The following is a 20,359-nucleotide window of genomic DNA, read 5'->3' as shown; positions in this document are numbered from 1 at the left end:
TTGCAGTAAATTTTCGTATTTCGTGAATAAATGTAATTATTTCATTTCTAATACCTTTACAACTAGCATATAGATACAATGAATTTACTAAACATTTGACTACAGATACAAATATTAATTGTTGAAAAATTATTCGAATCAGAGATTGTTTCTTTAGTATCGGACACAAAGCTTGCTTACCAAGGTTATATAAGAAGATAAATCTTCTAAATCATCAAATAAAGAACTTTAGCCTAGCTTTCAGACTAACTATATAATTATTTGTGAGTATTTTTTATATGAAATTATCATAGTTTAACACTGCTACTTGTCTCCTCCAAACCTGATGAACAAAGCAAGGATGCACATTGGAAATGGAAGGCCCTTGGATGTCCGTCTAACAAAAACGACCCTGTAAACAAAAAACGTTTGGATATGAAAAGAGAACTTAGAAAACTTCAAAGACAATTGAATGCTGAAGAGCGACATTCTCTCTATCAGAACATTATGAATGCTCATTCTGGTGACAATGCCACATTTTATAAAATTATTCGTCGTCAGAGGCAGAGTGGAAAACGCCTACTTGACTGTCTGATTATTGATGATGTTCATTTTGATACACCTGATCTTATTCGTGAGGCGTGGACAAATTATTTCACTGAATTATCTACTCCTTCGGAAAAACCGCAGAATCAACAGTACCGTACTCAAGTTGAGCTAGACCGTATTTTGCTTTAAGACATATTTGAACATGAAGATGAAAAAACTATTAAATTTTGATATTGAAACAATTCAAAAATGTATTTCAAAAATGAAAACTGGAAAAGCTACTGACCAATTTGGAATTTCTGCTGAACATTTTAAATATGGAGGTGAAAAAAAACAGCCAAAATACTTACAAACTTGATAAATGAAGCATTCAAATTTAAGCGTGTACCACAGTGTTCCAAAGAAGGTATTGTTTCACCATTGTTCAAAGGTCATGGAAAACCTATCTGCCTACCAAAATCTTATCGACGTATCACAATTTCTCCTGTTATGGGAAAACTGATGGAATCGGTACATCTTTATTTAGAGGAACCTAAACTACTAAAGGTACAGAGCAGACTTCAACGTGGCTTTACTGCCGGGGTCAATCCTACTTTTGCAGCACTTCCCCTTACTGAGGCAATCATAGAAGCAAAAGAATTAGGACAAACACTATATACTACTTTTGTCGATGCGTCATCCGCTTTTGATGTTATTTGGCATGCCTCTCTGCTAAAAAGGATATTTCAAAGTGGAATTTCTGGACAAAGTTGGCAAATCTTAAATGATTGGTACACAAATATGAACTCTGCAGTCCGCTGGGAAGGCAAGTTATCTACATCGTTTGCTGAACTCCAAGGCGTCCGTCAAGGCAGCGTATGGTCACCTTCCGTCTACAAACTTTTCGTTAATCCACTAATAAAGAAGTAAGAAAGTGACAGTTTGGGTTTTAAAATTGGAAATGTTTTTGTGGGTACTCCAATGTGTGCAGACGATCTGCTACTTGTCTCCTCCAAACCTGATGAACTCCAGTCTATGATAAACTATACTTCCCATTTTGCAGCGACAGAAGAGTATATTAAGATAAGTTAGGAAAAAACTAAAGTTATGATATGGAACTCATCTTTAAATTGCAACCTTTGGAATCAAATGGAAATGTTCCACATTGGCTCAGAAGCATTAGAAACTGTAGAAAATTATAAACATATAGGAATTGATAGAGACTCTCGTGAAGTAGAGGCAACAAGGACAATTGTTGGAAATCGTCTAAAAACTGCAAGACAGACGTCTTACGCACTTATGGGCTCAGGACTGCATGGTTTAAATGTACTTAACCCAGAGGTGTCATGTAAACTCTGGTCACCATATGTGGTTCCACGTTTGATATTTGGACTGGAAATAGTAAATCTTAGTGCTAAAGATATTTCCCGCTTGGATATCTTCTGTAATAACTTTCTGAAACAAATTCAAAATCTTCCCGCTAGAGCCTCCAACGCTGGAGCTTATCTACTTCTAGGTCAATTACCTATCATTGCACTTCTACATAAAAAGATCCTGATAACGTTTGGTACCATAGCTAGAAGCGACTCTGTTGAAAATGATCTTGCTAAACGTCAACTGTCTACAAAAGGAAAAAATTAAAAAAGCTGGTTTATAAGGGCTGACAAGATTTTGAAACAATATAATTTACCGTGTGCCTCAGAGGTTTTACTTAAATCAGAGACAAAATACAAGTGGAAAATGAAAGTAAAGAAGTCTGTTGATGGCTTCTGGTCCGAAAAACTGTTTACTGAAGCCAAATCAAAACCGTCATTACGGTATTTGAATATCAAAAACTGTAAAATTGGTGCTGTTAATTCTATATGGAAGAGTGCAGGTTCGGAACAAATGTGTCATGATACGTAAAGCCTGTTGTAAGACCAAAATGCTTTTGGATACATACATTCTACAGTACCACCGCTCAAAATTTTCAAATGGTCAAAAAACTTCAATGTGTCCACTGTGTGAGGAAGGAACTGAAAACTTAGAACATTTTCTTGTCGTGTGCTCTACCTTAACAAGTATTAGAGACATTTTTATCTCAAATCTTTATACAGTCGTTGTACCAAAGATTGGAACTGCTGCATGGTCTGTCATATGTGTTAGCAACTCAAAAATGGTAAAATTAATCTTGGACTGTAGTCTTTTCGATTGGTACCATGTGTTAGAGAAAAATGACATTAATTTGGTGGAATCGATTACAAGAAGTCTGTGTTACTCTCTTCATGAAAAACGTAGTGCTCTCCTTGAAAGTAAATAAAACATTTATAAGTTGTAAGGTTTACCAAACTCATAGGTTGTAAATAGATACAATTGTTTAAAAAATGATGTATAGTGACTGAAAACAGACTGTAAATATAGTGAAACAAAATTTTACTGGATGAACTCCAGATTCTCCTGATAGAGGAGGGATTTACAGAAGGTAACGGGTAACAGGTCTATTTATATGAAGATACCCGTAGATGTGTTTTGTCGCTTGATATGTATACTATTAGTTGACTGAGGGTGTTTTATGAACTTATTTTTATTATTTGTTCTTGTCAGTGTCTTTTGTCTTCAAGTTGTCATTCCATCGTCGAAATTAGGGGGATAACCTCGAGAACGCCAAAAAAATATAGTTTAACCCTTCTACGTATCTGCAGAGACATATATACAAATGTATTTATATGTCTCTGATATCTATAAACACATATTAACGGTGCATAAGCCTTTGTCTCAGATAACTATTTCCTCTCCACCGCCTATTTAAGACATTATTCATAACAAGAAAAAACAAATTTTCAGTCATATGGGTGCACTCGATTATGAACTAGCTGGTGACTAGTTGTAAACGTGAAATGTACACTTTACCTTTCATTAAAGTGAACGTTTCCTGTATTTTTAACACGTGAAATCAGTCAAATTGTAAACAATGCCCAAGAAACGTTTGGCACAGAACTGTTACAGAAGAAATGACGAAAAAAGATTACGAGAATATAAAAATCATAATTTCCAGCCAACCGTTTTAAATGACGACATGAAAAGTTGCCATATTACAAAATTAATCAAGAAAAGTTACTCGGACAAGACAGAAACTTGTGAAGGTACCATACCGAAATCATTTAACTGTTTAAGGAGTTCGGATGTCTTTTTACGACATTTTTGTATCTGTTTTTCAGGTTGATGAATACCCTTCTCATAAACGGGTATTATACCCATTTATTTGCATTATCCTGATAAGATATCAAATTATTTACAGTGATATTTTTTTTGTATTTCATTATAATGGCTGTCATTGCGCACACATTCATGTAATTTGCATCATTTAATATTTCTTTTAAGACCACAAATGAGAACAGAATAAAAGTGAATGGCCTTCAAAATTCTATTTTTTTTAAAACTTTTATTCAGAAGATAATTCAATCATGTGTCTTTGGACAAAATGTTGTATTTTACTTGAGTATTTGCACCGCCCTGAATCCAGGTCTTTTCGCCAAAAATCATGTTCGCTCCCATTCACGTTCCCACCCTACACGTTCACACCCTCTTTAAAAATGTTAAAGTTTTGTGTGGAATAACTTTTTAATCATGTTTTATTTCGTGTATTGCTATAAAATAAAGATAATAAGTTTTTTTTTATTGTTTTAAAGTAAAGTGACATTCTAAAAACATAAACATGTTTCCTTTAATAGTGTTTTGTGAATTATTTTGACGAAATGTATAATGAATATTGTCATGATGATCAAATTTAAAGGCCATTAGTTCATTCATCTAAGACTTTTAAAACATTGCAGGAAGATACCATACTACTATCAAACTCGTCACAATGACATCACCACGACAACAACATATAACACAAAAGCCAGCCAACAAAGCACATGTCTATGAGGTGTTGTATTACAGCTATTAGTTCATATACATCATGTATATATTTCCATGCCTTAAGTGTAAAAAAGCTTGAAGCTTACAAAAACACCAACAATGATAAGGTCAAACAAAAAGTATGTGTGTTTACTGTTACATGCTGAAAAAAAATAGGGTAGGTACATTTGTAGGTAGGGAATTTTTTTATATTTAATATTTTTTACATTGAGTCTATGGGAGAAACATTGTGACTTTAACAGTGCTTAATCAAAAATGGTAAAAAAAACTTCAGGGTAGGTAAGGGGTACAGTAAACACACATACTTTTTTGTTTGGCCTTTCATTGGTTGATATAAAAGTTGTCAGAACAGTAAGGAGGAGGGAGTGTTGTCAGGTCCTTGTAAATGTAGCGTGGAAAGGATCTGTATTTTATTTTTAAGCAGATTGACTTAAAGATATACAATAAGGTCACATTATACATCAACAGATGAAGAAGCCATGAAAAAAAGTAAAATTATGGAAACTTTGCATGCAACGTCCACAAAAGTTGACTTTTAACAATGAGCAATTAAAATATGTCTGGACACAAGTATCTTACAGGCATCTTACAAAATGCATAATAAGCATGGACTAATTCAAATTGTTCCAAAAATGTGGAGAAAAGAAAACAAAAAACATTAGTTATTTTTTATGTCCCCGCCGTAGCGTAGGGGGCATTAAGTTTTACCCTTGTCCGTCTGTACGTACGTCCGTCCATACATCCCAAAATTGGTTTCCGTTCTCTAACTTTAGTTTGCCTTAACCAAATGTTATGAAACTTATACACAATGCTTATTACCACAAAACACAGATCAAGTTTGAATTTTGGTGGCGTCACTTATACTGTTCTAGAGTTATGCCCCTTTACAAATGGAAAAATTGCTGAATTTTTCATTTCCGTTCTCTAACTTTAGTTTGCCTCAACCAAATGTTATGAAACTCATACACAATGCTTATTACCACAAAACACAGATCAAGTTCGAATTTTGGTGGCGTCACTTTTACCTTTCTAGAGATATGCCCCTTTACAAATGGAAAAATTGCTGAAATTTTCGTTTCTGTTCTCTAACTTTAGTTTGCCTCAACCAAATGTTATGAAACTTATGCACAATGATAATTACCACAAAACACAGATCAAGTTCGAATTTTGGTGGCATCACTTTTACCATTCTAGAGTTATGCCCTTTACAAATGGAAAAATTGCTGAATTTTCTTTCTGTTCTCTAACTTAAGTTTGCCTCAACTAAATGTTATGAAACTTGTAAACAATGCTTATTACCACAAAACTCAGATCAAGTACAAATTTGAGTAGCGTCACTTTAACAGTTCTTGAGTTATGTCCCTTTATAACGTTATATGCAAGCGGGGGCAAAATAAACATTTTACTAGCATTTAAATCCTTAAGAGCAATAAGTTAAGAGTGTTACATGGCATTTTCAATATCAGCCCCCACAAGTTCACATTCTTACCAAATAATAAGAACTATACAATAATACAGTATGCCATATTTTCACATTAATATTAATCAAAAAATGAAATCATTGATCCATAATTGCCAACCATTTTTCCAAAGCATGTAAATTAAGCACACTAAGGAGCTCCAAAGAGGGAGGCTGTCATTGACAATTTTCCAACACTTTTTAACATTTTGTGTGGAATTTTTTTGCCAAGTAGTTTTAGGATCTTTTCATACGTTTTTATACGACTGCAAAAAATTTGCGGCCGTATAATGGTATGGCGATGTTGTCCTAGTCGTCCGAAGACATTTTTGGTTTCCAGACAATAACTTGAGGATAATTGGATAGATCTCTATGAAATTGTACCACAAGGTTCCATACCTCAAAAGGAAAGATGGGATTGATTTTGGGTGTTATTGTCCTTTAGATCCAAAGGATCCAAAATTAAATTTAGTTTGATTTTAACAAAAATTTAATTCTTGGGGTTCTTTGATATGCTGAATATAAACATGTATTTAGATTTTTTATTTTGGGTCCAGTTTTGAAGTTGGTCCAAATGAGGGTCCAAAATTTAACTTTGTTTGATTTCATAAAAAATTGAATTCTTTGATATGCTTAATCTATAAACCATGTATTTAGATTTTGGATATTGGACCATAACAGGTTAATGTCCAATTTCAAATTTTTAAGTTCTTAGACCACATTCATTCTGTGTCAGAAACCTATGCTGTGTTAAATACAAATGTATTTAATCACAATCCAAATTCAGAGCTGTATCAAGCTTGAATCATGAAGTTGAATGTTGTGTCTATTCTTGTCCCAACTGTTCAGGGTACAACCTCTGCAGTCATATCAAGCTGCATCTTGCAGAGCATTTTTATTTTAGTTATATCTTATAGGTAATGTATTCTGTACTTTAGGGAATTTGTTTGTTCAGAGGCAGATCTTTGATGGTCTCTTTTAACTTTATTCACAGATATTCTTGACTGAGGGCAATTTAGAGTTATGACATGTGATCATATGTCGACCTCTAGATGTCTTTTGATATTTGTTTTGTGGGTTGCTGTCATGTTGACAGATATATCTTTTTTTATACATAAACTTGTATAATTTGCTTTTACATGTATATGTGAATTTATGTTATTTTTCTCTATAAATAGTTTGGAATACAAACAAGATTTTAGGATTCTTTCAGTAAATGTCAGAGTTGCTAATACATTGTATAATACTGTTTGTCCACTTTTTGTATTAAAATTGTTCATTGTTCAAATTAAACTTATCAGCTAATTCCATATACTTGCAGGTTGTATAAACTTTTACCATCAACCCTTCTTCCATGCAGTGATAAACAATTTTGTACAAAATGTAGAATTTTTACAACAGCTACAAGAAGAATTATCAGAGTTAACATTTACAGAAAAGAACAATGATCTCTACAAGTTTTACCAGGTAACTTATAAGGGAAATAAGTTTACACAGATACTCAACAGTAGAAATAAGATTTACTAGGTAACTTACTAGGGAAATAAGTTTACACTGATACTCAACAGTAGAAATAAGATTTACCAGGTAACTTACAAAAGAAATAAGTTTACACAGATACTCAACAGTAGAACTAAGATTTACTAGTAACTTACTAGGGAAATAAGTTTACACAGATACTCAACTGTAGAAATAAGATTTACCAGGTAACTTACAAGAGAAATAAGTTTACACAGATACTCAACAGTAGAAATAAGATTTACTAGGTAACTTACTAGGGAAATAAGTTTACACAGATACTCAACAGTAGAAATAAGATTTACTAGGTAACTTACTAGGGAAATAAGTTTATACAGATACTCAACAGTAGAAATAAGATTTACTATGTAATTATATTCAGTAGCATTTATTTTCACTTGGTAAATAAATAAACTAATTGGGGAAGTTATCTGTACCTAGTTTTTACAACTGACAAGCCTTACAGTGCAGGTCTTTGATGAGAATCTAAGACTATGATCAACCTTGTTACCAATTATTCAAATTAAGCTATTTACATTTTTCAATAAATAGTATAGTTGCATATACATGTATACTCAACAAAATATTGCACCCACAAAATTCAGTTACACAGTAATTTATTTCTAATTAAGGTAAAAAAAACATTAATGATCCCTATCAGAGCCCTACAACATTCTTGTGTTGAAAATGAACATGACATTTAAAAAACAGACTTACTTGTGAATAGGTTGCAAATTAAAAAGTAAATCTGTTCATTCTGTTTTGGCATTTTATGCCAACAAATTAAAAACGTACAGGAAACTAACAAAAGACTCCAACAGTATAGCTCAATGGTTTTCATGTATATATTTGCCACAATGACCTATATTTGATACTTTTAAAAGTATAAAAATAAGGAGATGTGTTATGGTTACCAATGAGACAATTTATCCACCAGTGATCCACCAGTGACCAAAGGGCAAGGATTTAAACAACTGCAGGTAAACATAAAACTATTAACAATGAGCAAGACCCATACCTTATAGCAAGCTATAAAAGGTTTTGACATGTCAAAACGTGAAAATTCAAAAGAGAATGAGAAATCAATGGCCATCTTTATTATGAAATAAACTAAAAACAAATATGAACAGCAACCAATGACAATCACTGAATAACAGGCTACTGACTTTGGACATTCACATAAAGAATGTTGCAGGGTTAAACACGTTTCTAAGCACTCAACTCTCCTCTAACCTGGGGTAGTGTCTGTTTTTAGTCTTGTATTTTAAAAGTTTTTTTAGATAATAATAAATCAGTGATATATATATATACATGTATATAAATACATATTTCCTGTAGTGTACAGCATAGTTCAGCACCCCTTGGGTCAATATGACATTTATTTTAAATTCAAGAGGTTATGTTCAAGTTTTTGGTTTAGGTTCATTTCTATGAAACTATGGTAAAATATCAATAATATCTAACCACTGCAGTATAGCATAATACATTGGTGATTAGCTAGATTTGGATCACAAATACCTACATTTCACACTTAAATTACTGATGATAACTTTTGTATTTAAGTCCTTTCATGATTTTATCAACAGACCTTTTGAATGGTTTCTCTTACAGAGTAAAGAAGATTTAAAAGTTGTTGATCATCCATGTATAAATGCTCTTAGGTAAGCTTACTTTGTTTTGGATTGCTTTAATTACATTTATTAGTTATTTGTATGGTAATGTAATATTCAAAATGTAATAAAAAGAAATCATGTACATAATAATTCATTAAGTAAAAATGACTGTATTTTGTAGGAAAGATTTTTTTTGTTTTATTTGAATATAGTTTTAAAAAATCTTCCTTTATTGAGTTCACATAGCCTGATAAAAATTTGAAAAAAGAAATATTTTTATAACTTTTCTGATTTTTAAAACTGATATTGAATAGCGTTAAATCATTCTACATATTATAGATACATTTATTTTATTTTTACTTCAAAAGGTCACTGATATATAAAGACTTAAAAGAATGGATTACAGATATTACTGGTATAGAACTAATAGATACTGTTGATTTATCCTGTGCCAAATATCAGTATACAGGTAATTGTTACGTCTTTGAAGTATAAAATAATTGCAAGAGACTGTAAGTTTGATCCCTGACCTGGTCAAACCAAAGAATTTAAAATTGAAATAGCTGCTTCTCCACCTAACATGCAGCATATAAGAGTAAAAGCAAACTGGTCAACCCATAGTCAGATTATGTAGATTAACATTTCATACTGCAGGCTCTTGCCATATGAACTAGGGTCTTGTCTAGTTCTAAGTAGGATATGATTTTATGATACTGTAAACTCAGAAATTGTTGTGAGGTTTTGATTAATGTGAATACTTAGACTGGGTGAGTATTGCAATATCAAATAAAAATTCACATTTTGATATCTCATGCATATGCCTGTATGCAGCTTTTCCTGAAATCGCAATGAATATAAATCTTGTATATTTGTCCGTCCTTTTAAAATCTCTATAATGAATGCACACAATAATTTCTGAATTTACAGTATTTAAATGTTATTATTCTAAATACATGTATACATGTAATAGTTTCTGCAGGATATTCTAATATGACGTTCTTCAAACGCCTTGAGTACACACCCGTGGTAAAATATGAATATATTGTATGTCAGCTGATCGACAGCGTCATGATTTGTTTGGGCTATTCCGATCATACTCCCACGTCATATACTTTTTTATGAATGAGTTAGCTAACGTCAATCGGTGTAAATGAGTTCATTGAACATTGACGTAGAAAATATAAGCATTTTACGGGAAAATGCATGGTTTTGAAACTGAAAGTCATCAAAACAAGGAAACATAAACAAACGACTATAAAATTTGTTAAAAGCAAATTTTTCTACATATAAGTAAGATTATCATTTAAATTCATCTAAACCTATCTAAGTACGTTATAAAATAGTTTAAGCATGTCACTAGTTCAGTTTTCTTTGTTCTTTGACGTCAATATTAATAGTGTGTTTAATTACTGGAACGACAAATGTTTGCCTTCACCTAGAGTTCTTCGATCCAAAATAATTGCCATATTTGTCCTAATAGAATAGAAATAATTTGTGTGGGCTTGAATTATTTCTTAATTATTCACCCATAAATTAATCAACCAATTATGAAATTTCACTTAACCAGTATCTGATTATTTTGTTCTATTTTTAAACCCTTGTGTTAGAAGAAATTTTACTTTAAATTTTTGTTGACAACCATCAGCATATCATTGTTTGAAAAAAAAAATCTTTCTGCGATTAAATGAATGTCTGGAAAAAACCACTTTACTGAATTGAAACCTTACATATATATCAAATGATGGAGTTTTTTTTGACAGATACATTGCTGTGTCATGATGATGAGTTAGATGATAGAAGGATAGCCTTTATTTATTACCTAGTACCAGACAAATGGACTGAAGAAGATGGAGGAGCATTGGATCTATTTAATGTTAATGGTAAATAGTTATTTGCTTGTAGCCACAGGCAATTGTCTCAGAAAAAAATTTCCTATATACCTTATATTAAGGTATGTAGGACATTTTTTTTCTGAGACAAGTGCCTGTGCTTGTAGCCCTAAAAGTTTATAGGTATTTCATCTCCTCAGTAGTGTAAAAATGAATCAGGTATTAATACGGAAGTATGTATAGTAGACCATTGATATTTTTGTTTATCATTATGGTAGTGTCCACACACACACACATATATATAGATTCTACCACTGCATCGAGTGTGATACGATATTTATCCACTGGAGACAGTTAAATTTTCAAATTTAAAATTTAACTGTCGAGAGTGGATAAATATCGTATTACACGAGATTTGGTGGTGGAATCTGTTTCTCTAATGATTTTCAAACAATACGCAGGCAAATTTATTCCTTCTTTTCGAATGATCTGCAAAAAGATGTGTTCTTTCTATATGACATCATCAGGCATGGTCGCCTATTTTCATGCCGTCACAATAGGAAATTCAGAGGAAAGCAAGAAAATTCGACGTCATAATCGAATTTTAACCAATGAAGAACTGAGATCAAACGAACCACACGTTGATTAAATTTTTTTTTATACAATGGGTGCAGAAAGGGATAAATTGACGAAGAATTAAGAGAAATATATATATTAAATTTGATGTGCAACCACTTCTTGTAAGTCCTACCTCCTATCTTTAAATTGAGATAAAATACAAAAAAAAAGATTTTGCATGGGGTGTAAGTCCTAGAGACAGAAATCAAAAGACACCAAAAAACTACTAGAGGTCACTAATTTATAAGTGTCTATACAATCTGTCAAGATCTTATTTTTGTCGAGCCTTCGACTTTTGTCGAAAAAGCGAGACATAGCGATCCTACATTCCGTCGGCGTCGGCGTCGTCGTCGTCGTCGGCGGCGTCCACAAATATTCACTCTGTGGTTAAAGTTTTTGAAATTTTAATAACTTTCTTAAACTATCCTGGATTTCTACCAAACTTGGACAGAAGCTTGTTTATGATCATAAGATTATATTCAAACATAAATTTTGTAAAAAAAAAATTCCATTTTTTCCGTATTTTACTTATAAATGGACTTAGTTTTTCTGCCAGGAAACATTACATTCACTCTGTGGTTAAAGTTTTTGAAATTTTAATAACTTTCTTAAACTATCCTGGATTTCTACCAAACTTGGAAAGAAGCTTGTTTATGATCTTAAGATAGTATCCAGAAGTAAATTTTGTAAAAAAAAAAATCCATTTTTTCCGTATTTTACTTGTAAATGGACTTAGTTTTTCTGCCAGTTAACATTACATTCACTCTGTGGTTAAAGTTTTTAAAATTTTAACAACTTTCTTAAACTATCCTGGATTTGTACCACACTTGGACAGAAGCTTGTTTATGATCAAAAGCTAGTATCTAGAAGGAAATTTTGATAAAATTTTGTTCCATTTTTTCCGTATTTTACTTATAAATGGACTTAGTTTTTCTTCCAGTCAACATTACATACAGTCTGCAGTTTAAGTTTTTAAAACATTTATTAGATTCATAAATTATTCTGGATTTTTACCAAACTTGGACAGAAGCTACTTACATTCAAATGATAGTATAGAGAGGAATATTTTTATTAAATTTTTTTCTCATTTTTGTTGAGCCTGCGATTAACAGCAAAAGTAGGCGAGACACTGGGTTCCGCGGAACCCTTACGAATTTTTTTTCAAAGTGTTTTGCTATATATTGTTTTGGGTCCTGGATGAGTTGTTGGTTGATGCAGTTTGGAAATCCCTGTATATTTTTTTAATGTATTTTTGGCTTTAAATTTATTGTAGACTTTTTCGTCATAAATATTAATTTTAAGTTTAAATGCAACACTATGTTCTATTTTTTCTTTCATAGAAAATGGTCAGCCAGAAGCAACAGTAAAGTCAATTTTACCTATCAGAAATAATTTTGCCTTCTTTGAGGTTAATGCTGTATCTTTCCATCAGGTCTGTCTTATTGCAATGTGACTTTTTTCAATAGTTGTTTTATGAAGTAACAGATCTTTTTTTTCAAAAAGACTGCTTCAGATACTGCTCTGCATCATGTTTATTGTCAAACATAATTGTAAACCATGACATACACTTTTGTCATACACACACATGTCCAAGTTTTAAATGGCAACCTTTGACATTCCTTCAATCTGATATTAGAGACTAGATTTTGATGATACTATGGCTGTTATGAAAAATTCAGTGTGGCAATAAAAGAATACACTAGACATAGCCAAAGATAGAAGATATAAAATAATAATCCCTGATAGGATTTTTTCAGAAGGACTATAAAAAAACTTTTTGAGACAGTAAAATGTTTCTTCGAAGACCTTCATGATATTCTTAGAATTAAATAATATATTAAAATTTCCCTGCACATGTAAATAAATTTGAAATAACATTGTTCCATATTTATAAAGTTTTATTAATTAGGTTGCTGAAGTATTAACAGAAGACAAGACAAGACTGTCCATAAGTGGTTGGTTCCATGGACCACCTGTTAAAAGACCTGAACCTTATGTTGAATCTCCTGTCACACTACAGCCATCAGGATCTGTTGATGTAAATATCATTGAATAAGATATCATAAAAAAATGCTGAGTGTTTTACCTTATTCTGTTCTTCAGATGACAGTACATTCACAATACACATAAAAAGCAGTAAGACCGATATAGACAAATAATGAAAGATGTACAATGTATATCAACACAAAACTATTAATATTTGACCAATTTCCTTTCTAATTAGTTAAGTACTGGAACTCCTAGAAATCATTGGCAAATAACTAACAGACTATTTATCACATGCTGGTAGAATGATTGCATTCTATGATTTATTCAAACTATCGGGGGGTAATTTTATATTTGGAGGAAACAGGAATTCTTAGATACCTAGGCTAGAAACTATCAAACTCTATCATATAATAGTTGATGAAGTGTATCTTACAAATGACCAAAGTGAGTCACAATTACTAGATATAATTAATTTCTTTGAATAATTTAAGATTCATTTTGTCAATAAGAATTTTTTTCAAATTATAAAACACGAATCCTTGCTTAAAATTTATTTTTAAAAGAGCTAAGAAAAGTAACTTGCTTTTTTTCTTTTTTAAACCAGGAAGATATATTTTATGAGTGGATAAATCCTGCTTATTTGGACCCAGTTACACAGTCAGAAATACAGGAAAAATTTGAAGAAGATTCAGAAATTGAACTTACAGACTTCTTACTGGTATATAAGTAAACTTTGTGTCCATTTGTACAGATTATATTTTAAGTTTAAATGGGTACCTTCTTTATTGTAATAGAAAAAGTAGATTCAAATAGACATTTTGTGTTGAATAGATAATTCAAAACCAGTGAATCAGAAAAGTTGATTTTTTTTAGAAAAGGAATATAGTATCAAGTATGTTAATGGTTATTACATGTATGGTAAAGCCACTCAGCTGGATGTATTGCTTGATTTCTGATGTTGATATTACTATACAGATATTATCACTGAAAGCATAAAAGCTTTGAAATTTCATTTGAATTAAAGCTACACATTTTGTTTCATATTTGAAGTTTTTAAGCTAGCTATTCTCAGTAGTAGGAACAAAAAAGTGTTTAAACATTCACTGCTACACATGTATAGACCATTTAGGATTAATATTTAGGATGAAACTACCAAATTTGTTTATTTCAGCCAGAAAAATATGAAGAATTAAAAACAGTAATTCAAGAGACAAACTTAGAATGGAAAAAGAAAGGTCCTGCCAACAAAAGGTAACACAGGAAGGGAAATAATATATGGTATATTGTGTTAGATAATTATACAAAAGAAATTCACTCTGATCGATTGTATCACGGTAATGTGCTGGCTTCTATTTGATCTCCAGTCAGTTTGAACCAATTTTTATACGACCGCAAAAAAATTTTTGGGATCGTTTAATGGTATGATGTCGTAGTCGTCGTCCGAAGACATATTGGTTTCCGGACAATAACTTTAGTTTAAGTGAATGGATCTCTATGAAATTTTTTAAGAAGGTTTAATACCACAAAAGGAAGGTTGGGATTGATTTTGGGGATGATGGTCCCAACCGATTAGGAATTAGGGGCCCAAAAGGGGCCCAAAACAAGCATTTTTCTAGTTTCAGGATAATAACTTGTGTATAAGTATTTTGATTGCTCTGAAATTGTACCACAATGTTTAATACCACAACTAGAAGGTTGGGATTCATTTCAGGGGTTATGGGGCCAACAGTTTAGGAATTAAGGGCCAAAAAGAAGCATTTTTCTAGTTTCCAGACAATAACTTGTGTGTAAGTGTATGGATCTCTCTGACATTGTACCACAAGGTTCCATATAACAAAGGGAAGGCTGTGATTGAATTTGGGGTTAATTGCCCCAAACATGTAGGAATTAGGGGCCAAAAAAGGGCCAAAAACAAGCATTTTTCTAGTTTCCAGACAATAACTTGTGTTTAAGTGTATGGATCTCTCTGAAATTGTACTACAATGTTCCATACTACGTAAGGAAAGGCTGGGATTGAGTTTTGGGGTTATTGCTCCAAGGGGGGTTTCAAAAAATGGGGGGGGGGGGGGGATTTTTTTCCAATTTTTTAAGGGATTCATATTTTTTTTTCAAAATTTTTCAAATTTCAAATTTTTGAAAAGTTTCAAGAAGAAATCTTCAATCGACAGTATTGCGCAATATATTTGTAAGATCTTTGACCACATTTATTTTGTGTCAGAAACCTATATTATGTCAAAAATTTGATCACAATCCAAATTCAGACAGTATCAAGCTTGAATATTGTGTCCAAATTTGCCCAAACTGTTCAGGGTTCGACCTCTGTGGTCGTATCAGGCTGCGCTCAGCGAAGCATTTTATATTTTTGAAAAAGAGTATTTTCTGCTGCTTTGCTGACCACATGGCAATTAGAAATTATTCATGGATTCTGTTTGTATAGGTGAACCAAGAATTTAAATGTTCAACAATGTACAAGTTTCCTATAGGCATGTTTATACAGAATTTGTGAAACCCACAAAATCAATTATCCACAAAAAACAAATTTCCTCAATCCAAAAAATTTAAATCCATGAATATAAATAAAACATCAGTAAATTGAAGTTAGGATGCATTAATGTTAGCTTAACACTCTTCAATTTAAAGTACGTCACCATTGTCACTGGTCTACAATTTACTTACCCGATAATTTGATTTGATCAGCATAGTTCATTTATAGGTTTCTTAGATTTAGACTTTTGTCTAAATTCTATCAAATACATGTACATTCATTAAGGGTAGTCATACTTGTCATGTCTATTCACATTTAAAAAATCATACTATGATATTGCGTTCAAAGGCAGTTCTTGGAAGAAAGCAAATCTATGATTCCAAACCAAAAAAAGTTTCAATAAATTGACATGAAATAAATAGTTAATTTTTAAGAGAACAAAAGTTAATCATGTCCAAACTAACCTATAAATTACATCTGAACAACAGCTTGATTGATATTTTCTTTCATTATTTAAGTGTCTTTGATTGATATATTTGTAGGAAATACTCAGCATTAGACATGAACTCTGCACCAGAGATATTGAAGAACTGTATAGATTTTCTTCAGTCAGACGCTTTTTTTTTGGTTTTGTCAAATATTACAGGTTTGAAGTTACATGAACTGGCCTCTTGTTCAGATTCAGAAGGGGAAACATCAGAGAATGCTGAGACTAATCAAAATAATGGTAAAGAGAATGTACTATAGAAAGAGTTATATTAATTGTATCTTTGTGTCTATATCAGAAGGGTGTTTGTAATCATATCCCTGTAAATATTAACCTCTTATAGCTGGATAAAATAACCCAATGTTTTGCTTTTATACAAATATTTATTTTGGTTAAATTGTGTTGGTGGGGTGCTTTCTAATTCTGTTAAGCCAGCATCTGCTTTCATTCAAAATTAATAACCCCCTTTGTACTTACTGTCAGTTTTACTCCTGTCTGTCGATCCTTCTGTCCATACATATGTCTGTCCTTCCCATCAAGTTTCTGTCACATTTTTCATTAGTATAACATTTTTGGACATTGGGATAAAATAAAGATTTTTCTTTTATCAAAAAAGAAAGTCTATATACAGATTAGGTTAATAAAACGTCACCATTTAACATTTTTTGTTAAATTTGAAGTGTCTTATGACTTTTAAAATTTGATGGGTGGAGATTATTTTAGAAAATAGTCTGAACAATAATAGGAAATAATCAATTAAAATTTTATGCATGGAAGGGTAAAATCAAAAGTGGCTTAGTACCAACAAAACCCAATAATTTTATTTCTGGAACAACCCTTATATTTTATATAGACTTAATTTTCCATCTGCATTCATTACAGGTGGAGAAAAAATACCATGCTGCCATAGTGAGGTTAGAAAATGGAACCATGGGAACTATACATTGATCCATGATACAGATTGTACAACAACAGAGTTTGAATTAGATTCTTTGTTACATATATGTTGTGAAGGTATGTGTTCTATAATAATGTTATATTGATAAAAAGGTAAAATACGTATAAATAAGCCTGTTCCAGAATTTTGGAAAATTCAAAAACTTCATGACTACTAAGAGCCTTGAGCCAGGTGGTAAATATTAATTTAAATTGAATTGGGTTAAAACTGTTATTTCAGGTGAATATCCACTGATACTGATCTATTATGTTTTACTGTCCTTATAAAGTGTCAATTTTTTGGGGGAAAAGAATGAGATATATGCAATCATTTTCATTGGTTATGCATAGGACATTTTTTTGACTGACAATCATCATAAGAATATTGCCTAGTTTTTATCTATATGTTGAAATGTAATTTGTAGGTTGGAGTGAGGAATATGGAGGATTCACGTCATATATTGCTAAAGGAGAAGACGATGAGGTAATAAATGAATATTGGAACAAATTTCATTGCAAAATTACCAGCTGCACTTGTGACAATTTTAATTGATTTAAGTGTCACTAGAAGTCACTACAAAGCTGCTAGTTTTCAATTAAAGATGGGGGGGGGGGGGGGGGGAACCAGCTGTACTACTGACTGAGTTATTTCCCCTTTACTCTATCATGTTGCATTTGAACATTTGTATATTATAGATTGTTAAAGGAGATCTTTGCTTTATACCATAAAATATGTTATCTCTGAAGAAGTAGAGGATTTGTGTATACATCAGTAAGATAGCAACCCTAAAATTAAAGACATATGGACAAACATTAATAAGGACCCATGTAACAAAGAGGAAGACCCCCGATAATTTTTCATAAATTTGGTGAGCACCATTTCTCATAAAGTAAGAGTTGTTTACCATCATGTGGAATTCAGGATAATTTCTTTTGTGATATTTGAATCAGTTATTCAAGTGTTTTTGGATATCTGTTGTCAAAACGCCAGAATTTACTTAGAAACAATTTTGTGAGCACCAGATCTTTTACATAACACTTAATAAATCAATCAAATTTTAAACAATTTTGAACCATTTTGTGCCAGATCTTGATATCTGACAGAGTGCTTTTATCCAAGGGCAGATATCAATCGAGAGGTATTAGCAAGGCAGATATGGAAAAAGGCATATACTAATCTATATTTATTGTTTGTTTCAGTTGCTGTCAGTTTACCCAACAGAAAATAGTTTATCATTGGTTTACAGAGACAAAGGGACACTAAAATTTGTTAAATATCTAAATCATAAAGTTACTCAGATGCCAACAAAAGGATTTTATGATATTTTGTCTGTTTATAGAGAATAAATTTTGTTTTTAATACACATAAAATTTAGTTTTGCATATGTAATAACTGCAGATTTGCCCAGTAATTTTTTTGCCGGGTGCATATAATGGTTATTTTGCCGTGTTCTCAATGACGTCATAAGCATTCTTAACAACAATGGCATATAAGATGCTCATTTTGTCAACATCAAACACAAGGAAAAAGCAGAATATGTTAAACAAATAAGAAACACTAATGTTAAAAGTAAAACTGACATTGACATTATAATATTTAAAGACCATAGCTTTGAACTTTTGGGAAGATTTATAACAATGAAAATATATCAAATGAACAAATTTTGTAAGGTGTTGCATGCAGTCCACCATTATGAAGTTCTAATGTGGGGTGGGTCTTGCCTGCAATTATATCGCTGGCAGTGTCTGGCATAAACTCTTTGCATACTTTATATTTTGAAAGTAAGAGCTGGATAATCTGTGCCTTGTATATTGATGCTTTATGGTCTCAAGATTCTGTCTGGCATATGTCTATTGTTATAAACCTCATTTTCATGGTTAAATGATTGCATAAAAACATGATTTTTTTGTACATATAAGTAATATGTCAGTTGGAATATAGAATATTTGCAAGGTATTCATGTCTGTCTGAGAGGGATCCGCTGACCTTGAAATCAATATTTCAGGGTCCAACATTTAAGTTTCCATGATTTTGTCATTTTCTAAAACATCAAGTAAAAGGTCTATAAATAACTATATTTGGTATATAGAATGATTTTTTAGCTGTCCGACAGGGTTAATCTGACCTTTACCTTACTTTCATTGTTCATTGGTAAACTTTGAGTCTTTGTCATTAAGTCTTATCTCAGTTTAATATCTATAGAATGATTGTAAGGTGTACATGTTCATCTGACAGAGTTGATTTGACCTTGAACTTATTTTCATCTTTTAATGTTTTGTGGTAATGTAAGTTTTTCAGATACTTTAGAGTAATGTCAACTATATTTAGTGTATAGAATGATAGTAATGTGTACATGTCTGACAAGGTTCATTTAACTTTGATTACAATTTCTTCCACCAATGGACTCTGCAAATAAAGATTTTTTTGCAATACTTATCATAACCAATGGTCCATGGATAATATTATTACAGGACTGCTCTTTATAATTTAACTGCTATCAGCCTTTGAAAATACTGGTTATTTATTCTATGTATGATGATTAAATGAAAAATCATAATTTGGGTAAGTAAAACAATCAGCCTGTGTCAAATTTAACCCATATATTGTTGTCTCCTTTCTGAATTACATTAAAGGATACTACCTCCATCCAGCCAGTTCTTTATGATGTATTAATCTAAAGGTGGCTTTGGATTTAACGTCTCCATTCCTACAGGATGTGGCTGCATATTTATACATCCTGCACAGCCAAACGGATGCCTCACGTTTGCAAGGGTTTTACTGCTTGTCAGAAAAATACCAAGAAGACTATATTGTTTATTCCAGTCATCCTTTGGGTTTGAATCACTTGAAAGCCATGTCCTTTGTATTTTCAAAGTTTTTTTTTATTGAAGTCCCTGGAATGCAGCAATATTGCATCACTACAAATACCCCACAAGGAACTTTGGTCATATCTTATTCAACTGAATCAGTAGATTTTGTAGAGTGATCTTTCAAACTATACGTCATAGGCTATTGCT

General features: G+C 31.8%; 1 protein-coding gene and 1 long non-coding RNA gene across 2 annotated transcripts in view; one reads left to right on the top strand and one right to left on the bottom strand.

Annotated features, from left to right (window-relative positions):
• The first annotated feature begins 3,415 nt into the window (after positions 1-3,415).
• On the top strand, positions 3,416-18,703 carry LOC127727249 (prolyl 3-hydroxylase OGFOD1-like). The gene is made up of 13 exons (XM_052234740.1): positions 3,416-3,629; positions 7,188-7,333; positions 8,996-9,045; positions 9,366-9,466; positions 10,758-10,877; positions 12,785-12,876; positions 13,354-13,482; positions 14,038-14,151; positions 14,605-14,684; positions 16,461-16,645; positions 17,288-17,419; positions 17,767-17,825; positions 18,542-18,703. Exons 1-13 carry the CDS (start codon positions 3,458-3,460, stop codon positions 18,686-18,688), a joined length of 1,527 nt encoding a protein of 508 aa, XP_052090700.1. The 5' UTR covers positions 3,416-3,457; the 3' UTR covers positions 18,689-18,703.
• LOC127727649 (uncharacterized) overlaps positions 15,557-20,359 on the bottom strand; it is a 34,717-nt gene continuing 29,914 nt past the window's right edge. Inside the window, exon 2 of the long non-coding RNA XR_007993861.1 lies at positions 15,557-15,750. This is a non-coding gene — a long non-coding RNA (uncharacterized LOC127727649). The remainder of the gene's footprint in view (positions 15,751-20,359) is intronic.

The sequence above is a fragment of the Mytilus californianus genome, unplaced genomic scaffold, assembly GCF_021869535.1.
Source record: "Mytilus californianus isolate M0D057914Y unplaced genomic scaffold, xbMytCali1.0.p SCAF_1, whole genome shotgun sequence".
NCBI lineage: Eukaryota > Metazoa > Mollusca > Bivalvia > Mytilida > Mytilidae > Mytilus > Mytilus californianus.
The sequence above is the reverse complement of the archived record's forward strand: the minus strand, read 5'-3'. Positions and strand labels throughout refer to the sequence as shown.